At 36.9% G+C, this 23,960-nt stretch overlaps 1 protein-coding gene across 8 annotated transcripts in view; it reads right to left on the bottom strand.

The window, feature by feature from the left end:
- The window catches only part of fryl (furry homolog, like), a 144,129-nt gene that overhangs the window by 57,916 nt on the left and 62,253 nt on the right, over positions 1-23,960 (bottom strand). For 5 of the 8 annotated variants that reach the window (XM_056259821.1, XM_056259815.1, XM_056259816.1 and 2 more), the window contains 7 exons: positions 10,628-10,842; positions 5,571-5,624; positions 2,997-3,136; positions 2,705-2,801; positions 2,460-2,539; positions 1,606-1,686; positions 531-699 (listed from right to left, as the gene is read on the bottom strand). In XM_056259821.1, the coding sequence (XP_056115796.1) occupies positions 531-699; positions 1,606-1,686; positions 2,460-2,539; positions 2,705-2,801; positions 2,997-3,136; positions 5,571-5,624; positions 10,628-10,747 (741 nt within the window). In that variant the 5' untranslated portion in view covers positions 10,748-10,842. Of the gene's footprint in view, positions 1-530; positions 700-1,605; positions 1,687-2,459; positions 2,540-2,704; positions 2,802-2,996; positions 3,137-5,570; positions 5,625-10,627; positions 10,843-19,384; positions 19,658-23,960 lie in introns of those variants that run through there. The other 3 variants (XM_056259819.1, XM_056259820.1, XM_056259822.1) reach the window with 1 other exon arrangement.

The following is a 23,960-nucleotide window of genomic DNA, read 5'->3' as shown; positions in this document are numbered from 1 at the left end:
AAGACTTTCATCTTTGAAATGCAAATGAAGATATTTTAATGAAACCTGAGAAATCACTGTCCCTCCATTGAAAGACAGGTATATTTGAGCTTCTGTTGACTATATTTGATGTGCTCTATGTATTTGTGTAGATCAATATTTATACGTGAATGGGAATCATGTCTCTTCACGAGACTTTTAATTAAACCAGTCAATTCATATGGATTTCTTTTACTGTACTTTTTTTTTGTCTTTATGAACTTTTTGAACTCTTTGGTTGCATGAATTTTTAAATGAGAAAAATTAGTGACAAAAATCTCTTTTTAAATCTTTCTATCACTCCTAAAATATTTTCATTGTGTTTCGAAGATGAACAAAAGTCTTATGGGTTTGCAATGACATGCAAGTGAGTAAATGATTTTTCATTTTTGGGTGAACTAACGCTTTAAAAGACCCTTTCAGTGGATAAATCATATAATAACAACCCTCAGCAGCTCATTAAAACACCACAAGAACGTACAGTACATGTCTGTGTTTGTGTGTGTCTCGACCTGCATGTACTGGAATGAAGCCTCAAAGTCCTCAACGGGGTACATTTTGACTCTGAAGAACTTCATGCCCATAATGAGGCTGATGATGCTCTGCACCACATGAGGACTTTGCTCTTTCAGCCTCAGTTCCTTCAGCTCTGTGATGAACTTCTTACGCACTGCCTGGAACCTGCACACACACACACACACACACACACACAAAAATAGAATTAATCATTATTATTTCACTAAGGGCTTTAACAAATTCCCCACTCCATCTAGTCAATTCGCACAACCATTGATGAGAATGCAGTGTCAAGTTTCAATCAAGTGCTCAACAAATGTGTGTAGCAGCCTTTGACCAAAACTAAACACTCCACATTACAGGTTGAATAATGTTTAGTCTTATTATTGTCTGTGAGTTTAAGATGTAAAGTTTCCCTTAAGAAAAAAAAAATCCCAGATGCAAAAGCTTGTTATAGCAATGCAAACTGCCTTGATCCAAACAAGCAAGGACAACAGTCAGCGCATCATGCCTTTATCATATTATGTAAAACGGCCGCTTCAAACACTGTCCTCAGGGCAAAGTGGCTCCGCACAGGAAATCATGAACTGAAGTGGAGGTTGAGCACTATGGTAAATCAATTTCAGGCCCTGACTATTACAGCACATGGCTAAATTACATTACAGCTTAAACAGACAGTTTCATGTAGCTGTGAGGGAGTCTTAATGTGTGCCGAGGAGAGAATTACAGTAACAGTAAAAGTGTCCAAAGACTGTACAAATCATTGATGGCTCTGTATTCAGCTCAAGGCGAGTTAGAACGAGAGCGGTTTGAGGGCTTTGTTAACTGATGGGAGGTCTGAATGGATGTGCTAGCATCAACTTCATCCTTCTGCTTTACATGGCTTTATACTTCACTTATCAATTAAAACAGCTTTTAGGCCACAAATAAGACTTAACGTGTGAGTGCACATCATTTTTAACATATTTGTCAAGTTTTTGTCAAATTGCTTAGAGATAGAGAATGTTTAAAATGTGCAACAGACCACAGAAGGTATACTGTAAGCTCAGTGTGGTTTTGGGATGGACTCACTTGGATTGGGCGAGGACTCCGATGACCTCAGCGTACAGGTCAGCGATGATGTGCACATTACCAGTGTTGGGGCCTGAGTACCTGTTGAACAAGCCATCACAACCAACATCAGTAACACAAGCCCTTCCACACTGAATTAAGAAAATCTTCATTCATATTTCCATTAAGTACAAAAGCATTTGTACATTAATACAGTAATATTTTCATTTTTTTGAAAGAAATGAATACTTTTATTAAGCACGGATGCATTAAATTGATCAAACCTGACATTAAAAGATATTTATAAAGTTACAAAAGATTTCTATTTCAAATAAATTCTATTTTTTTAACTGTTTTCAACACTGATAATTATAAGAAATGATTCTTGAGCAGCAAATACGCATAATAAAACGATTACTAAGGATCGAGTGACACTGAAGACTAGAGTATTGGCTGCTGAAGTTTCAGCTTTGCCATCACAGGAATAAATTGTATTTTAAAATAAAGTAGTCAACATTTGAACATTTGAAAAACTTTCATCAAAGTTATACATGAATTTTAAACAATACCAGTTTTTGTCTTGAACTTTTTTGATTGAATTTTGATTGAATTTTTTTTATTAAAAGAGTAATACTAATAATACTATAATATTATTGATCAAATAAATGCAGACTTCTTTCAAAAATATTATAAAATCCTACCGACCCGAAACTTTTGAAAGGTAGTGTATATACATACAAAATGATTTGGTGCACATGATGCAATGTAACTATAGATAGTTTACTTGTCTGCAACTTGTCATCAATTTTGCATTTGTCCAGAGTACACCTGCAGAATTTGCATAGAAAAGTGTGTGTTTGTGTATGTGCACTCACCCCTCTTTGTGTTTAAAGTGCTTGAATGCCAGGTTAAGGACTTCTTGTACTAAGGCGTCTGGCACAGGATGAAGGGGAATCTATAGAAAATATTTCATCAACATCAACTCTATGATGTAAGGGTCACTGTTTTACTTCAGGATCCCTGATATACTGTTAGCAAGTCTATGCATGTTAATGCCACAACACACCTATCTCTGACTTCAGAGACACCACACCTAAGCAATGAAACACACAAACCTCACCTGTTTCAAAACTTCCACTGAAACTAAACAAAAAATGAAGTCTATGGCTAAGTCCCTTCGCTCCAGTAGGTAGTCTTTATCCCGATGTTGTTCATCTCTAAAGAGAGATAAAAAGAGCAGGATTCAAAAGTTAGAATAACAACTAATTATTAACTCCAAATAAAAATGCACAAGAACATCTGCAGCTGTTAAAGCTCTTGCTGAAGAGAAGATAAAAACAGAGACAGCAGAGAAAAGAGAAACCTAAGATACTGTGTATTTCTTTAAGATGTATAATTGCGTGTCTCCCCACCCTTTGGACTTGGTGCTGGAGCGAGGTCTGTACTCATACGACTCGTCTTCTGTCCCGCTCTGTCTTCTGTACCAGTCAAACAACGTCCGCAACAGCGAAGGCAAACAGTGTTCTGCTATGGAGCTCATAGAGCTTATTAACTGTAACATACAAACACAATAATACAGCTTAATAACCCACTATTCATGTGGATTAAAGATTGGCCACAAAATTGGCCAATTTACTAAATGTTAATGTATCTATTAAAGTCGGCATGAAATGGAAATGCACAATATTTTTTAAAAAGTATATTGATCTTGTTGTGAATGATTCATCCATGCACGCATTTCTTTTTTTTCACATTGTAATGTTTATTATATCAAAATATCATAATTCAATCTTCCAGAGAAACGACAGACTTCTCTCTGATAATGTATACCAGACTTTTAGTCCGCATAACCCGACCTTTTCTTACAATCGACTACAAGCTCACATTCAGATCTGAATCCGTTTTACTTGGATGCATGTCACAATAATAATAAATAGAACTAAAATAATAAATGGCTGTGTGGGTGTTGTGCATGATCCAGCAGTGCATGTTATTCTAAAGAAAATATTTTACAAACTTTCTCCACCTTCAAAATATGTTATTTGCACCACAAAGTTTGATTGCGAAAGCCATTTTATGCCTTTAAAATGTAAAATTACTGTATTTGTCTTTAAAAAACTAAAAGCAAAATACACTGTTAAAGTGATTTGAGAGGAAAATCTAAACTGAGAACAATATACAAATGGGTGAAAAGGAAAGAAAAGGGAAGAGAGATGGCAGCACTTTGGAGTGCAATCAGGTATTGATCTGTCCTATTGTGAGGGCGGGATCGGTGTAGGATGATACGTCCAGTGGTTACTCAACCTTTCACTGCAGTAACCCAGCACCAAGCATCATGAGCGTGCACACACACACACACACACACAGCTATAGTGTAGAGTAGATGTGTGTGTGTATTCTGATGAGTGTGTGAGGGATGGTATAGTTCACTGTGGTGTGATTCAGCAGAGCTGATCTCTCTGCAGTCACAACACGTCACTGACTGAACACGCAGTTCCCGAGACTCGGCACAGCCAAATCCAATAGTCAAATCAGTGTGTGCGTGCTAGCGATGTGGGAAAAAAGTGCAGAGTGAGTGAAAAAGTGTGCTTATTAATAAAGTGAGATGTTTAGAGGTACACTGGGATCTAAAAGTCTGAGACCACCAAATAAAATTTTACATTCTGCTAATTTAATACATTTTTCATTGCATAGTTTATCATCATAACAACAATTTGAAATGGTTGAATGAAAAAAAATCAACATGAATTTTAATAATGTAGTATTTTGTTTGTCTCTCTTGCTGTAATGACAGCAGCACTCGAGCTGCATGAACTCCACACAATTGTGTAAAATAGCATTGTATTCATTAGAAGCAGTGTGGTTATTGTTAACCAAAACTATTAAAAACTGCTTTCATTAATTGAAATAAAGCTGAAATAAAATATAAAAATTAGATAAAAAATTTAAAATTGTAAATGAAGATTTGAATACAACTAACTCAATAAAACAAGTTGAAGTATTAAAATTAAAATAATAATAATAATAATAAATTAATATTTTAAAATATTAATAAATACTATAAAGGTATATAAATAGTACTAAAATAACAGTTTAGCAGACGTCCAGCAAATTCCAAATGAAGAACATCACAAGCAAATCATCAAACCTGGTGATCATGTTCTCCAGCATGATCTGAGATGATCCAAAGCGCATCTTGGGCTTAAATGGAAGAAAGAACATTTGACCCTCTGTAAAGAGTCACATGCTCACAAACTCACTCATTTCATTAGTGACCTAAATTAGTGCAGAATCTCAAATACATCTTATTCAATTTACGTCATAATGTTTCTTTGTTTCAATTGCTTCAAAGTCCCAGGACTTTGTTTATTTTCAGGTTCAAATTTGATTTTGAATCCCAGACTTTTAGACCCCACTGTATATGCAGCCTGTATCAGGTGAGTGTGTGTGTGTGTGTGTGACAGGATGATGTATGTGGTTAAGGAGAGTTATGTAACTGCTCTCCTGGCCCTCATGGCACTTGGCAGACACACTCCAACACCCTGAACTGAAATATTCTCTCACACACACACACACACACACTCCCTTCCCGGCAGCCTGTGCTGATCTACTGCTGCGGATGACACAGCGATTCTGCTCCTGGCAACGTACAGCGAGAACACACACACACCAAAACTCTGTTCACTCTAAAGTATAGAGACACACAGACACATATTGCTGTGGTTTTCTGCATACAGAGCACATTCTCACTGGCTCATTCTTTCTCTCACACAGGCTAAATGGCACTGACTGGATCCATTGCAGAATGATGTCTCATTTGCTTTGCGTTTTGCTAAACAAAGCACTTTGCTGCAGCTCTGCTGTTAAAAGTTCTGAGCTAATCAGAAATGAGTGATGGGGCGAGAGAAAGAGAGGACTGAAAAGCCAAGAGGATGAGAGAGAGATATACTACAAAAACTTGAAATAGGACACAAACGGATACTAACCTGATCAAATTGTGCATCTTCTCCTCTTTGCAGCGAGCGGGAAAGGGGCTTCTCCTTAAAGAACATAAAGATACATGCAGTGTAAATGAATGAGTGAAAGTTTAATCTTTAAACTGTTTAACAGGAAAAAGTAGGGATGCACTGATTTTGAAATTGCAAAAAAGTAAAACACTAAAAACTAAAATTAACGAGTGAATTCATGTGACAAGATTATATTGTATAGAAAGAAAAATGTATCTTCATTTTGAGATTTGCTAAAGATTACATTTAATAGTGTTATTAACTTATTTGTGATTTTAAAGATGAACTTTAAGTAAGCGTTAGATGACCGCAAAGGTAATCTAAAACATAATTGCTTACACATGCTTTGGACCACTTTATTATCCCCATAACACACGTCGTGTCTCTCTCTAGAACCCGTACTGGCTCTTATGCTCACCAATGCTGCAATTACTTGATCAAAAATTCAGTAAACAGAATATTTCAAACAAATTTTGCAAAATACTATTACAATTTAAAATAACTGTTTTCTACATTAATACATTTTAAAATGCAATTTATTTCTGTGATGGCAAAGCTGAATTTTCAACATCATTACTCCAGTCTTCAGTGTCACATGATCCTTTTGAAATCTTTTCAATATGCTGATATAGCCTAGTGCTCAAGAAAAGCATATTATTATTATCAATGTTGAACACAGCTGTGCTGCTTACTTATTCTGTGGATTTTTTTTTCAGGATTATTAATGAATATAAAGTTCACAAGAACAGCATTTATTTGAAATATAATTTTTTTATAACATAAATAAATAAAATTATTTCTTTAAAAAAATCTTATTGACCCCAAACTTTTGGACTGTAGTGTATATACAAACATAAAATATTATCTACTTTCATTTTACACCATACAAGTGATTTCACAGTAATTTAGCCATTTTCAGAGCAGAAGTACTGCAAAGAGCAGGTCAGCATAACAGTTGAGTGAAGGAGTAAAATAGTTCTTCAATTGTGGACGCCTTTGTGTTACTAAAGTGAATTAATACACCAATGTGAGCCATTTACATGAGGAATTGCCCCAATTCTAAAGGGGACATATCATGAAAATCTGACTTTTTCCATGTTTAAGTGCTATAATCGGGTCCGCGGTGCATCTACCAACCCAGAAAACGTAAAAAGTGACAACCCAGTAACTTTGTTTTGGTAAGCCTTTCTCTGCAAGCATGTCAAAAAATAAACGCTCCCCTTCTGACGTAGGAAGGGGATCTTATCATAATATTACCGCCCCTTAAACTGCACGTTTCCACCCACGGCGCCACTATTTGGTTTTCGCAAGCGACAAGTAACTCCACAACAACTACATAAATGTATCCACTAACCATTCAGAAACGTACAGGTGTGTCTAAAAGTTGCAAACTCTTCCTGAGCCTCTCTGTCTCTCTCATTTGCATTTAAAGGGACACACACAAAAACACCCAAAAAGGGTCAAATTTGACAAGCTATAATAAATGATCTGGGGGCTATTTTGAGCTAAAACTTCACAGACACATTCTGGGAACACCATAGATTTATATTACATCTTGTGAAAAGAGGCATAATGTGTCACCCTTAAGACTTGAATGGGCTCTATGCACGGCGGTATTTCCGGTGAAGGTCTAAGGATGCTGGATTACTTCCGCCGATCGTAGAGTCCAATGCTATACCGAGAATTTATATTGGTTTTTATACTCTATTGCTATACTAAAGAAACGTTAGTCACAAAAACAGACAAAACAGACACCCCTCATTTTGTTTATGCTTCTTTGTTTATTATATTAAATAAACATAACTATATATAAAATTACATCTAAACGTATTAAAGTTTCGTTTCAAAGACGAGAGGACAGTAAATTTTGAAGACTCTGCCATAATCCCGTTTTCCTCGGTTTTCCTCCCCTTTAAATCTCCCCAACCGGAAAAGCAAGAGCATCCTTGCATCAAACGCGGAAGTTATGCGTGCATATAGCCCATTTCAGGCCCTGAGAAAATGAATCTCTCCAGTTCTGTAAAATGACAATGACTGCTGGTTACTCACAGGAAGACAATTAGAATGCTCTGTTATCTGGTTTACATTTGAACCAACACTTTATTTTGAGGGAAGTTCAAAGACAGAGAGCTGTTTTATAAAGCAGCTCCTCTCTGCAGCTGCTAGATGCAGTCATTACCAGTTTAAACTCTTGCTGAGTAAACTGAGAGAGCTCAATCTACCACTGAGTAAACACACAATGAGAGAGAGGAGCGAACACAGAGAGGAAGCGTTTAAGGACAAGTCTGGAGAGAAACAGTGTGTGTGTGTGTGTGTGTGTGTGTTTCAGCACAGGGGGCCCTGAGAAGAATCCAACATAACAGCATTCCAAGAATCCAAACCTCTGCTTCTGTTTCTGGGAATATATGAGGACATGTGTGTGTTCTGTTGAGCCACAAGTTTGAAAAAGCACACAACAACCTCTCTTTTTCCACTAAACCAACAGGCTCAAGCTCATGTTCAAACAACTGAATTTTCACTCAATCCCTGAGTAACAAGTAACACAAAACTTGTCACACCACACAAAACACATCTTCATCAGAAGTCGACTAACTTTTGGACATGAATGAATTATACTGTGCCATATCAATAACCTACACTACCTTTCAAAGTTTTGGGGGTGCTAAGATTTGAAATTTAAAGAAGTTTTTTATGCTCACCAAGGCAGCATTTATTTAAATAAATAAATAAATAAATATATATTTTACTTTGTAACATTATAAATGTCTATAATGTCACTTGATCAATTTAATTGTCACACAAATACTGTTTGTACTCCTTGTTGAATAAAATAATACATTTCTTTAAAAAAAAATGCTATTCAATTCATTTAAATGCAATACAACTCATTTATATTACCAGAGCTATATTACCAACAGTGTTGGGCAGTAACGCAGTTACTTTTGACAGTAACTCATACTGTGACGCATTACTTTTTAAATAAATTAACTCCGTTACCGTTACCATATGGTGCGTTTGTCCGTTACTTTTTTAAATTAATTAATTTTGGCTGAAGTGTAGCCTACAGCCTAACGTGTTTACAGCAGCGACGCATTGTTGGTGGTAGGGTTGCCACCAGTCCCTTAAAATACGGAATTGTCCCGTATTTACAAGTAAAATGACGCGTCCGTATCAAATCAATAAGGGACGCTATTTGTCCCGTATTTTACATAAGGCCCACACATAGCCTAGTTGGATAAAAACATAGGCTTTACTATACTAATAGCAAATAGCCTATAAATAAATCAATTTCACAATAATGTTACACTAAGCTTAGAAAATGCACATTTATACGGGCTGAATTCTATAGGCATAAAATAAATATTATTTAGTAATTATGTGAATTACACTGCGCAAACTACTACCCACCGAATGAAGAAGGGTTGGCTCTCAGTCTCCACAGAACAAAATATTCATTTTATTTTATTTTTAGTGTTCGCATTTATGAGGAAAAAACTATGTTACGGACGTGACATTTCTCCGTTACGGACGCGACGCGCTCTGAAAGCGGCACTAAAAGATGCTTTAATACTTGCAGAGACATCAAACAGAAAGCACAAAACCTTTCTTTAAAGTGAATTTCGTTTTGTATTAATTGTATCTTAATTTTAATCAATGTTTCATCAACCAATTGCCTGGATTTAATAAATAAGAAGTAAATATAGCAGACGATAGATAATCACGAAATGGAGGCGCCGGCACGTGAACTGGAGTTCGTCTCATAAATGAACCGAAACTCGGCGTATAAGGTAACCTACTTGCCTCACAGACATGTCTACTTTTAAACAGAACAATTCAAAACGAAAGAAAACAGACTACAGACTGCTATCTGCTTATGTAATCCGTATGAAATGTGCATTTCTCTCTACTGCGAAGATCGCGAGTCATTATAGTGAGTCACCTCAGAAATCCTTGTGATATATTCAGTTTGTGCTGGTCTGACTCAAATAAAATAGTGTTTAAAAATTACTTTCTGTTTAAGTCAGTTTTGTGTTTGTATAGACCATAACGCATAAAAGGGCATTAATGGGAACATTAAAGAATTTTTTTTTTTTAAGTAACTAAAAAGTTACTTTTAACAGTAACGCATTATTTTTTGGTGCAAGTAATCAACAAAGTAATTGAGTTACTTTTTGAATGAAGTAACTAGTAACTATTTCTTAGTAACTAGCACAACACTGATTACCAAAGCTCAAAAGTAAGGATTTTACTTTTGCTGACCTCAATTTTTACTTACCCTGCTAACATTTTTACTGGACCCAAACACTAAAACATGATACATTTTTATTTTTAGTACCGAATTGTAATAATGCCTAGAATTGTAGAGTCAAACCTCTACAATTGATCCAGAATGCTGCAGCCAGAGTAGTCTTCAATGAGCCGAAGAGAGCACACGTCACTCCTCTCCTCACACAATTGCACTGGTTGCCAGTTGCCGCTCGCATTAAATTCAAGGCACTGACGTTTGCCTACAGAACAACCACTGGCACTGCTCCCTCTTACCTAAACTCATTACTTCAGACTTATGTGCCATCCAGAAACCTGCGCTCTGCTAGCGAATGTCGTCTTGTGGTACCATCTCAAAGAGGCACAAAATCTCTTTCTCGGACCTTTACCATGGCTGTTCCCTGTTGGTGGAATGATCTGCCTAACTCAACCAGAGCTTCTGAGTCAGTAGCCACTTTCAAGAAACTGCTGAAGACATATCTTTTTCGGCAGCACTTGATTCAGTAGAATTAACACTTTCTCTTCTCTTCTATTCTATAAAAAAAAAAAAAAAAAAAAAAAAAAAACCTGCACTAAAATTAAACTGAGAGGGGTTATAGCACTTACGTATTGTTGTCCTACTGTTAGTTTAACTGCTTCTATTGTTCTCATTTGTAAGTCGCTTTGGATAAAAGCGTCTGCTAAATGAATAAATGTAAATGTAAATGTAATATTTTATATTAAATGTTCAGTTTTCTGTTTTCTGTTATAAATTTGCGGGCAGTACTGACCAGAGGTTCAGCCATGACCACCTCGATCTTCTTCTCGGCGAGCACAGCGAACTCTGCGAAAAGGCTCTTGATGACAAACTCCCCGGGCTTGAGCTCGGGGTCGATGGTGATGCTGGACATGGTGGCGAGGTGGATGCTACGCTTCTCCCAGCTGGGCGGGGCCGAGGGGGATGCTCCTCGCCTACTCACACTGCTGTTGCTTACAGGGACAGAGGCTGTCAGGAAAGAGAGACAGATATGTATCATTACCAAGCATTTTGAATGCATAATTTAGTAGGTGTTCAAGCGAAAATTGGCATTGGCATTGGCAAATATGAAGAAAAAATTGTAATTAAAAGACAAAGCCGTCATGGTGCACCAAATTTGAGGCCAATACAGATTTTTTGACAGCTTCCACATAAAAATTAATTGCAACCAGGAACCGAAGAAGATTGCACCTGTGGATTAATGTGCATCACACATTTTTTCAATCCAGCCGCGAATGCAAAAAGACTGGGAAAAAAAACTGTGTGCGTGCGTGTGCATGTCACATGTCAAGCCCGCTCAGGAAATCCCTGCCCTCACTTCCCACAGGTTGCTGGAGAAACCACGATGAGGTGAGAGAAGTCCAAACAATAATAGGAGGATGAATAAAAAAAAATTCACTGTGAAACTTAATGAGTTTTTCAGAGGAGAACACAGGGTCACACCTAGCAACTCCCACATCTCAATAATAAAACACAAACATTCACACACTCAGGGGATGAAAGAGGGACACACGCACATTCGCACAACTCTGTCCCCAGAGCTGTTTGTGTGTTTGTTTGTCTATGTACAAACACTCACTCTTTGTTTCCTCTTTAGCAACACCTCCTCATCCCTATGATGTCACACTGCCAGCTTTCATTGGCCGGTGGCATAACAGGGTCCTCAGGTCCACATCTGATTGGCCAACGGGCCTCCTGGCAGGCACTCTAACATTGTTTGTACTTTTCCACTCAGTGATGCAGAAAGGATGAGCAAAAGAAGTGAGGAAGAAAAATGAAGTCTCTCTCAGTTTATCTTTCTCTTCATTCCTCTGGTAGATACGCCAGATATTTTGTGACACACTGGGCTGCATTGCTGACCCCATAGCACATATTTGTACCTCAGAGTGAGGGAGAGAGTCACATGGAATAGTTTCGCACAGAGGGGCCATTAATGCAGAGTCTGTTTGTTGTTTGCAGGACATTCTGATACTCTGAGCTACACAAGACATGATTCCCTGACTGCATGTGAACTCACACAGCTGGGCACTGAGTGCTTTAGCACTCACACTCACTGCAAATACTGCCTGAACCACCATTCGGACCAGATTAGTTTCTAAATGACCTTTGAGTCTCACTTTCTGAATGCAGCGTAAGAGCTGCAGATGACAAGGTTATTTTAACAACAGTAGCAGAAACACAGTGAGCCGAAAAAAAGAAACATATGCTAAAACGCTGCAGAAAACGAGAATGCAGCAAATACAATTATTTATACCTGTCATACAGATGACTCCGACCATTTAACTAAACCAGGTTTGATACAAGTTAATGTGTGGAAGGAACCTTTAGACGCTTTGTATTTTTCCATACATTTAGCATTATTAATCAGCATATTAAGAGCATTTTGTAATAAACAATGCTAAAATTTGGAAAATTATTTAGAGATGGCAAGGGAAGACAAAAAAAACAACCTTATTAGTTAACTTTGTTTTGTCATCATGAGAGTTTTGATTATTAGATTGTACATTGTTTGTATTTAGTAGTTTATTACTTTGTGCAAAATATAAAAATGGTCCATACCCTGCACCTCCCCCCAATATGTTTTCTCAGTCCCACTCCCAATGCCTTCTATGTGCCATAACACAGAGGTGTCTAATGTAAAAATATATATATATATATTTATTAATGTCCAGTTGGGAGAAATATTTACTTTTTTGGTAAGTATTGGTAAAATTCTTAGACATCACTTCTTTGGCTCTCTGGGCCCAAGATTCTCATCTTTGATGGCTATTTTGAGCGTTTAGGATTATTGTCTTTTACGAAGCACTATGGCTGCCCCAATGGAAATGTATAACTGTTCCAAAAAAGTATTGTCTGGACCTCCGCTGGGAAGGAAATCCAGAGACCGGACCTCTTGGAACTTTAATTGAATAGAATACCCCTGGTCTATTCAATAAATTAATCATTATGCTTGCTATTGATTCTTTAAAGAAGAAAAAGAAGACTCATTAGAAGTATTTTCAGATCATTGAATTTAAATTATATTACAATAATAACATGTAATGTCATTTGTGATAGATTAGGGCTTTAAAAAAATTATTGTATTATTTCAGACCAATTAATTATATATATTTTTGTATTGTATTTATTAACGCTAATAACTTTTAAAAAAAAAAAAAAAAAAATTAAATGAGTACGTATCTGGGAGTTGTATGTCTACAGCACACATTTACCTAAGCTCCACAGGGAAACTAGTTTCATGCAAATGTGGCTTTAACTCTTTCCCCACCAGTATTTTTGAAAAAAGTTGCCAGCCACTGCCAGAATTTTTAATCATTTTCACAAAAGTTTCATGGCCCCCAGAATATTTTGTAGTATGAATATCTGAATATGCAATATATCAAAAGAAAGAACAGACCCTCTGCTTTTAAACAACAACAACAAAACATTATTCTAGCTTCATGCATTCTTTTTTTATCAACACTTCATATTGTGGGCAAGTTTCATAAAAAAGGGAACATTTTGAGCAAAAAGCTGAGAAAAACAACTTTTTGTCAAAGACTACATCCAGATTGGATTCAGAACGATGATCAAAACATAGATGGAGTAAATCGAGTCCATCAACACCCCTAATGCTTGCACAGTCCTATAACCAAGCCTGGGTCAACATGTCATTTAGTAATGTTAGGCAGTTTTGATTTATATGCTTTTTAATGTTGATGATCGCGTTATTTTACATATGCATCTGCTTACATATGCTATTGCTTGTTTCTGCACTGTAAAAACAAACCTATAGAATCTACCCAATAAAATTGAGGTAACAATTTGCACTCACTTTGTTTGGGTAGATTTCATCCCATATTTTTGAATAAAGTGTACCTACATTTAATGGCTATGACATACTAAACAAAATTAGGTAAAGTCTACCTAATATTTTTCAATACGATACACAGCTAATTACTGAGTAATAATTACTCTATTGTTAGCAGGCAAAAGTCCATCTACTTAATTTTTATTAATAATAATAAGTCAATAGAAATAATTAAACATTACTTATTCAGAGATGGTTAAATTTACCTAAAAATGGCCAGACACAGGATAGCTCATGTATTACTTTTTATTGACCAAAAAACAAACATTTCAAACTAACAAAGGAACTACAAAAGAGTCCTCTTACATTAATATGACTCACATTACATACAACTTCTTCAACACTGTCCATTTAAAAATAATGGGAAGTCAGAATATACATTAAAAGCAACAGTCTTAAATTTCTCACACATTTTGTTATTTCAAACACAAAGAAATACACAATTTGATGTAATGTGTGGTGGTGGATCTATAATAAGAGCAGAGGCTGATCTCATTTACCTCAAAGGACTGACATGCTATATGGATACAAACAAACATTTAATTTTTTTATAAACTTAACACAAATTAATAAAAAATAACCATTATTCAACATTAAATTTTAAGCGACATACAACTTAATATCACTCACGTGATAACACTTTACAATAAGGTTTCATTAGTTAACATGGTTAAATGGTTAGTTCACCCAAAAATTAAAATTCTGTCATCACTTAGGCTACTCACCTTCATGTTGTTCCAAACCCATAATAATTTCATTCACAAATAAAGATCTTTTTGATGAAATCTGAGATATTTCTGTCCCTCCATTTGCAGTCTACACAACTACTGTACCACTTTGAAGCTTCAAAAAGTTCATAAAGAGATCGTAAAAATGTTCTGAAGAAAGACAATCACTTGTGATGAACAGATTACATTTAGGCTTTTATTAACATATTAACATTAATCAACTCCCACATCAGTTATGGTAAACGGAAGCTAAAACATGTTCCCTTGATCTGCGAGAACCAATGAGGTTAATTCTCGTGTTACGCAGCATGTTTGAGCTTCAGCAAGAACCAATGAGCTTCTGTTTGTTCGCTGATCAATGTTTATGTGAATAAAAGCCTAAATGTAATATGTTTGTCATATAAAATGATTGTCTATCTTCAGACAATTTGAACTAAACCGCTTAATGTGTCAATGGAGGGAGAGAGAAATCTCAGATTTTATTAAAAATATCTTTATTTGTGTTCTGAAGATAAAAGAAGGTCTTACAGGTTTAAAACGACATGAATGTGAGTAATTTATGTCATAACTTTCATTTTTGGGTGAACTATCACTCTAACTACTTTAGTTAACATGAACGAAGAATGAACAACACTTCTACAGCATTTACCAATAAATTATTATAATAAAAAGTTTTAATTTTTAACATTAGTTAATGCACTGAGAACTAATATGAACAATGAATGACTGTAGATTAGTAAAGATTAATAAATACTGTATTGCTCATTAATAGTCCATCTTAATTAATGCATTAACTAATGCTAACAAATGAAACCTTATTGTAAAGTTTTACCACTTAGCCTACGTTATAAAACTTCTTCAACACTTCCCATTCAAAATAAACGCCTTCATGGGATGAAACATTCTGTGGTTGAACTTATAATTCTTCTTGCACGGTCTTCAACTGTTTTCATGAAGATCTTTCTGTGGAAGAAACAAAGTAAGACATTTTTTAATTATACATTTTTGATTATAGATTTAATCAAGACATAAATTAACTGCATTTAGGCTTAAATCAATGTAAGCTTGCTTAAAAAACAACAAGACTGCTTTTACATGATGCACAATTACATCTGCATGATGCAAAATCAAAAGAGGAGAGCAGCAGTTAAAGTTAGGTGATATGCTAGCATAATATATGAACAATTTTGTGTACGTTAAATATTTGTAAAGGAGGATATGGATAACAAATTAAGCACATCGCGAAACCATGCATACGAAAAAAATTAACAAATTACCCAAATATATTAACACCAAACCGTTTTTGACATAGGGCCAACATTAAATGAAAGAACCCAACAGAAAGGCACACAATAATTATCATATCCGTCAATAATAAACAAAAACAAAAGTAGGCCTACTTTATAATTTGATCCCTTCTAACACACATATCATCATATAAATGCAAGGAAACCACATTAACGTTAACAGTTTTACTGCTATTATTATTTTCTCTACGTTAACGTTACCCTGTCCTCAGAACGTCAACAGTCTCTCTCTGTAACTTACAGACGCATTGCGCGCTGCGACTCTGTTGTGTTCACTAATTTCAGCCATGTACATAACACTAATGGCATATGGAAGCGAATATTTTACTCATAAATGTAGATTTTTACTCGCATTTGCAGGTGTATAAGACCCTGTAACTTAGCTATCAACGCGAAATCGACCAACCTCAGACTAACGTTAACGTTAGATATCATCAGCTATGGGTGTGGCGCCGAAAGGATAACAGAACACAGAAGCGAGCAAATTACAAATCTTTTGGTAAATTTGACTATTAAATAAGTTAACATTTGCGTTATATTATATCAACACGATAAACAACAACAAACAAACAAAATAAACTTACCTAGAGCTCAACACTTCGTCATCTCGCTGGAAGACGTTGAATTTGAATTCCGTGATTCCCGCATGGACGTTGAAGTTGGCGCATGCGCAATTTGTGACCACTGAACTAATATAATGGGGTATGTTTTACTCATTCTTTTAAGGTTGCAGATATTACTTTTAATAAATAGGTAGTGTAGTTAGAATGTACTCATTTTTATATATTTTACTTGCTAACTAATATACTTAAGTAAAATATAACTGATTTGCACAGGTTGTATTTAACACCCTCCTGCATAATTTTTTACAGTGTGGAGGGGGTTCCACGGTGGGCAAGTGATATAACCGGTGTTGCAGCTAAACACCAGTGACAACGGCAATACCGACAATAACAGCAAGCCTAATGGCAGGGAAAGAGTTAATTGTGTAAGTGAGATACAAACACAGTCACACACACACAGGGATGAATATGATTTCCAGGAGAGTCATGTGGATGCGGTCTGTCTAAGAGAGAGTACGCCGATCACACACGGAGATCAAATAACCTGAATGACATCATCATCTGCATTATACTCAGCTAGTTAAAGCCCAGACAGAAGCTATCACTGGTTTCACTCACTCACTGCAGTGATCACCCGTGTGCTTGATGCAGTTCAGGTATCAAAGACTGGGCTCGGGAATGAAAAGCTGAATAAAGTAACTGCATTGAAGTAACTGCACGCCACATACACAAGTCAAGTCAAGTCACCTTAATTTATATAGCGCCTTTTACAATACAGATTGTTTAAAAGCAGCTCTGAATTGTCAAAACATCATTCAAACTGCTTGCTACGGATGCGAAAAACGCGCGCAAAAAAAAAATTATGACGGACGAAAGTTTCGGAGGCAGTGTGCAAGTGTGATTGACATAACGTGAGGTCGTACTTATATTTTAACGTGCGGAAATTTCGGACGCGAATTTCAGACTCAGTGTGCAAGGGCCTTTACAGTGATAATAGGAAATGAATGCAGCAAAGATTGTTTTGGCTGTACATCAGGTCTAGAAGTAAGTCATTGTCCAGTTTAAGTACATTTTTGATTGATTAATTTCCGTTGTAAAAATCATTAGTTATTTTCAAATTCAATTAGTTATTCAGGTAGTTAGCTATAATCATGTAAATTAACTTAACTCAACATGCTTTGCAGTCAGCAAAACTCTCCCGACATTTTAATACAATTGTAGCTTTTCATCTGCTATTAAACCAGATGTGTTATGATTCAGGGTAGTTAGATATAAACATGTAAATCTCCACCATTACTATATGATTGAACACCGAGAATCCAACACATGAGTATGGGTTCTGACACATTCCGTATGCAAAAATGCAGCGGTTTTAACTAAAACTTTCTCCTATCTTCTCCATGGTGGGCTTCCACCTGCTTCATGCATGGTGGAGTGTAAAGGAGCTGTATTTGTGTATTTGAAAGAGGGATAGATTAATCTGCTATGGCTCTAATAGTGTCAACATTATTTTTATAGTGTCTCAACATGCCCAGATTCCACCAATCGAGTCTATCTGCAGACCTACATACATCTACCTACATCACACATTTCACCTGCAGTGTATTCTGTTTAGTAACTCTTATTTGGAGACATAAAGTTATGTCTTTGACCTGACTTCTAACCAGAGATGGGCAGTGGGAAGATCGGAAGAATCTACTGTTGCCAGCTCTTGAAACTAGGTCTCGCTCCTCATTGTTTGAGCAGAGAGGCCCAACGCACAGGAATTGGCACCAACACACAGGAATTGGCACCAACACACAAGACTGGAGAGAGGAGGGCGCGAAAGCGAGAGAGACTTACTGCATGCCAATCCAAGTGACATTTCTCCAACAGGGCTAGACGTCACTAGCTGTTGATCTACTTAACCCTAGTCAACAGTGACCAACAGAATCCAAAAAGGACTAAAGGATTCCTTGGACATCTGTGTGAAATGCAAAGTGGAAAACTGCATGTTCATAACAGATGCAAAGTGGGGGGAAAAAACTGGTAACAATAAAAAAATAAAAATCATACCTCATTGATAACTGCATGTTCATAATAGATGCAAAGTGGAAAAACACAAGCCTAACTTCATGAATAAAATAAATTAAAATATTTAGAATAGCCTATAACTAATGTGAATGTGCAAATCATTACATTTAGTTCCAAAAACTCACAATAATCAGATTTCACAATAATCAAATCTTATGACTTTCCAGACATGTACTAAACATGTAGTTCTAATCCTCTAATATTCTCATAATACAAACTCATGTACATATCAAATCAATAGGTCCAGCAGACCCATTTAAAGTCCTAAAAAACAAGTATATTCCTAAGAAATACATTAGGTGCTTACGTATGCATGTGTGTGTGTCTATATCAGTATGCGTGTAGGATTACGATAGTATTGCTCTTTTTCTCCACTGGGATTGCTAATGTTTCCTTTCATTGATCGGACTCTTCACTGGCTCTTCCATCATTATCCTACACAACACTTCCTACGCTGTCAGGCCGTCATCATGTGAAACCCAAGACCTTCAAAGAGGACATCAGACGAGGGGGAGACAGAAAACAATGTGAAGAACTTAGCGAGGAGCAAGAGGCAATGACAGAGCCACATTGCTTAACTCAAGATTCAGCAGTCGCACACACACACACACACAATTGGGCACTTTGGACCCAAGAGAGAATGTGAATGATGTTTGAACACATCAAGTGGTACAGTTCAAGCTACGGGTTGAAAAAGATCAAAACATATCATTGACCCTGTAAAACGTTTGTTGAACTATCCTTTAAGTCAACTATGTGCTTCAATCATGCAACTCATAGGCGAACCTAATTTCAGGTACTAGCAACATTCACCAACATCGATCCATATTAATCTGCATCTATGCAGAGAGGAGGGTGTGTATGCGGGCCTGTCGCAGCCAGCACTTTTAAGGAACATCATGCACTATCCTGGACTATATACGCAAAAGCATTATAGGACATTTTATCATCATAAAGCACACAGTGTATTCATCAGTGTGTCTTACTCACAGTTCCCACTCCAGGACTTGAGCAGAGATTTGATGCTGATCTCAAAGAACACAGAATCCTGCAGACTCAGCATGACGCCACGAGAGGACTGTGGGTAAAAAGAAGGCACTGGTTTCTCCAGCCAGTCCCGCTGGCTCTGCGCTCCTAATGTCCGTCGCACTCACCCACGCATCCCGTCTCACTTGCAGGTAGGCAAAGTTTCAGCCTCTGCCTGGGCTTGTGAAGAAGAGCATGCTGTCAAACGTGCACCGAGACACACGTGTGCGTGTACACACACACAAACACACACACACTCAGATCAGCTGTGGGGCTCTGAGAGGCCCATAAGGATCCAGCAGAGTGGAAGCACTTCACTAAGATGAACTGCGACAAGAAAATCAACAAAAACAAGACTAAGTCGTGTTCTCAGACGGCATGCGGGAGTATCATCCGCTCTGTCCAGTCTGAAATGCAGCACTGGGAAACTTTGTTCCGGGAATGTGTGAGTGAAAGTGAGTGTCTAAGTGAAAGAGGGAATGGTGAGGATGGCCTCCCAGCAGAGAGTAGCAACGCTCTCTCGCTCGCGTAACTCTTCCTGTCAGCGCTGGGTCCTAGAGCCCAGCGGATAAACAGCCGCTCTCATTCACTCAGTATGGTTTAACAGTACTGGCTCTCTCTCTCTCAGTCTCCCTCCCTCTGTTATTCTCTCGCTCTGTGAAGAGAGCGTTTGTTTCAATGGCAGAATAGAAGGAGGGGAGGGTGATGTCATCAGCACGCTGCTAGCCCACTCTGGCTCCACTCCAGCGCTTCAAATACATGTCATTACGACTACCGCCTTGCTCTTTCTAATTCTCTCCTCTCTTTCTCCATCCTTTTCCTCGGAGGCTTGTGAAAAAGCACACTTCCTGTTTGTCACCACCAACTGCAGTAAAGTGAGAGAGGGAGGACAGAGAGAGAGAGAGAGAGAGAGAGAGAGAGAGAGAGAGAGAGAGAGAGAGAGAGAGAGAGAGAGAGAGAGAGAGAGAGAGAGAGAGAGAGAGAGAGAGAGAGAGAGAGAGAGAGAGAGAGAGAGAGAGAGAGAGAGAGAGACTGGAATCTAGAGGTGGTGTGTGAGACAGAGGTGATGTAAGTATCACTGACTCAAACACTACGGCTGAAAGCAGTATATGGAAGGAAACAAGGCACAGTCAATGTCTACTAACAATCCTTCAACCCACCATCAATTAACATTTTTGTTTGGCAATCTCTACAGCTTGCTTTACTTTGTTTTAGATAAAGACATGGTGTTATGGTGCCTGGAAGCCGAATTTCAATAAATGACATATTCGCTGATGCTGGTTAAGGGTCACATGACATGCAAGTAAAAATATTGCCCTTTTTTAACAAACATGTTTTCTTAATGATGTATTTATTTAGGTTGCCCACTAAAGCTAAGCAGGGTTGAGCCTGGTCAGTACCTTGATGGAGAGACCTTGGAAAACTAGGTTGCTGCAGGAAGAGGTGTTAGAGAGGCCAGCAGAGGGTGCTCACCCTGTGGTATGTGTGGGTCCCAAAGCCCCAGTATATTGATGGAGACACTATACTGTCATAAAGCAGCATGCTTCGGATGAGACATTAGACGTTCATCACTTTCAAACCATCAAGCTTCTATTTTGGTGGAATATATTGGCCATTTGTTCATGTTAAATTTGGTTTAATTAATTATTAGCTTTTCAACAAATCCCCTGCAGTTCCCCCGCGAACCCCTGTTAGGGAAACCATGCTTAAAGGCCCTGTAAAGGTAATTAAAAAAAACTAAACACATTATAAATGTTAGAAATACCGAAAAACGATCATATCAAGAAGAGGTGGATTCATTTTGTGAAGAGCCACCTTGATGGAGAGCTGAGGATCACCACCAACAGCCGCCTCTGTAGTGATCATTTTACACAGGATAGTTTTATCAACTTTCGTCAGAGACAACTGGGATTCACTGATAATCCGCTGTTACTGGTGAATTCATCCTCCCGTGGTTTCAGCCGGCCAGCAGACACGCCCCCAGGGTTTGAGAGCAGAGAAAACTGCTCATTTTTTCAAGATTTTGATAGCTTATTTTATTTACTTGGCGGCTTTTTTTATCATTCAAATTTGGCTTGGTGGCTAATAACACATTTTTCTGTGGTGTGATAAACTTAATTTTCACTTTACAGGGACTTTAAGGAGGTTCCTTTATTCACAAAAAGACTGGGCACTTTTACAATAATTCTCAGATGCACACACACACACGCACACACTCCAAAAAGGAAACTGCTTGTCTAAAAATACTGTAATTTTCCCCCAAGCTCAAAAAGTATACATTACGCAGGCGGGTAAATGTTTGGAAAAATCGTACCCCTGCAATTTACATTGACGCACTGACATCCACACACACAGCTGGAGTGAGTGATGCCTGACCTATGAGGTAACCGATGCCCTGCTTGCAGAAGAGGGTGCGGCAGTCCGGGTCTATTAATTGAAGAATGACAGAGCAGCGCTGAGAGATCAGAAACACAGAGCGGACTCGCACCCTGATAGAATAAGCTAATCATACCTTCACAAAGACACATCTTGCATAAAAAAAAAACATAGTATGATGGACAAATTTGACTGCCTTGTTTTTGCACTGCTACCTGAGCTGGGCGATATACTAAATTCTCACAATATACTCACATTGATTTTGGTGCCAATATAAAATTATTATGCAACACAGTGAAAATTGCAATGCTTTCCATGAGTTGTTTATGAGGCCATTTTGGTCGAATTTAAATGAGATTATTTTTCATGACTCATGAGTATAAGTGTGTTAAGACAGAGGTTTTTACGAGCATCTCCGATTTAAATTTCAGTAGCAAAAAAAAAAAAAAAAAAAAAAAGTTGAGTGATACATTTTTGTGAATTAGTTTAAACAATTTCAATAGCTATGTTTTAATCACCCTGTTTTTATGTGTATTTTATAGTATTGCATCAGAAACGATTCGCAAAAATGTTTTTACTCTCGCTTGAGGTGGTTTTTGACTTGTGCGAAAAGAGTTATAATGCGAATAATGGGAGATGGAAACGCATTTGCAGAATAAATTCTGACGTAGCGAACATCAGACGCAAGTGACTAATCGGCTGTTTCCGCTGATGGTGTCAATAATGTTGCATAACTTTTCAAATGGCTCTGACACTATGAAATGTCATAGCCAAAGGTTGTGAGTAAAATGTTACTACAACCTCCAAAATACCACCGTCATCCGCTTAAACAACTTCATGGAAACGCACCTAATTCGCATTTGTTTGTTTAGTTTTTTTAATGAGAACTTTGAAAAGATTCGCTTCACGTTTGGATGGAAACCCAACTAATGAATCAATGCAAAACTCTGATTCAACAATTACTTTGCATCACCTTAAAATGTCTCCATGTGTCAATGTATCGTTCATTTTTCATACTATTATTCAAATGTTTAAGTGCAAAATAAACATAATAACACTGTTTATTGTTATATTAGTGGATATAAAATGAAAATGATAAGTGAAACATCTATCCTCTCCAACAACATGGAACCAGGGTTGTTATTGTTAACTAAGTATTGTTTTAGCTAACTAACAAGCTAAAACTATAATAAATCATTTTCATGAATCGAAATAAAAGCTGACATAAAAAATATAACAGATAAAAAAGTGAAATAAAATAAGTTTAAGTTAAAGTAAAATAATATAAAATATAAAATAAAAGCTGAATAGAAATATAAAAAAAACAGAAACTAAAAAATGTCAAATGCACATTACAAAATGACTAAAACTTAAAAAAAAAATTAAAATGAAAAATGAAAATGTAAAAATGAAAGCTAACTTAAATAGCAACAAATACCATAATAGAATATAAATAATGCTAAAATACCACTGCAGTAAACATCTTGAATCTACTTGGCTGTTTTGTTGAAATATTGAGATATACATCAAATATAATAATTAAAAAAATATATTTTTTAGTTATATCACTCAATTAGCGGCAATCAACCGTCTAGAAAGGCAGAAATCCACATGAAGCATTCAGGGGATATTTCAAACCTATGAAATTACATTACAAAAATAATAATATTAAATAATGCATATATTACATGGATCTTTTTTAGAACTCTGAATAGAAAATTAGATCCATTCAAGAATGGTTCAATGAAGAATAAGGTCATCTATAAACAGAAACTCTGCAACCGGAATTTCTCAGAACCACTTCTATGATGTGCCATACAGGACAACAGTGAAAAAATAAAAATAAACAGCATGAAAACAGACTGAAATTGAACCCAGATATGAAAAAAGACAACATGACCCCATTATGATACAGCTGTACTGAACTGTGTTATTAATATCACAATGTGTAAAGGTAATGTAGGGTAGTTGGCGATACCCAGTAAAAACAAAACAAAAAACAGTCCTCCATCTCCAAAGCCCCGTCACCTCCGATCACAAAAGACTTTAGTGCATGACATCATCTGACCAGAGGCCTGAGACCAGATTAAAGAGTGCACACAAACAGATTCCACTGATACCATCACTCACAATCTCTCTTTCTCTCCCTCCCCCATCTCTCTTT

Source organism: Rhinichthys klamathensis, unplaced genomic scaffold, assembly GCF_029890125.1.
Source record: "Rhinichthys klamathensis goyatoka isolate OS25496 unplaced genomic scaffold, OSU_Roscu_1.1 h1tg000170l_1, whole genome shotgun sequence".
NCBI classification, from domain to species: domain Eukaryota; kingdom Metazoa; phylum Chordata; class Actinopteri; order Cypriniformes; family Leuciscidae; genus Rhinichthys; species Rhinichthys klamathensis.
The sequence above is the reverse complement of the archived record's forward strand: the minus strand, read 5'-3'. Positions and strand labels throughout refer to the sequence as shown.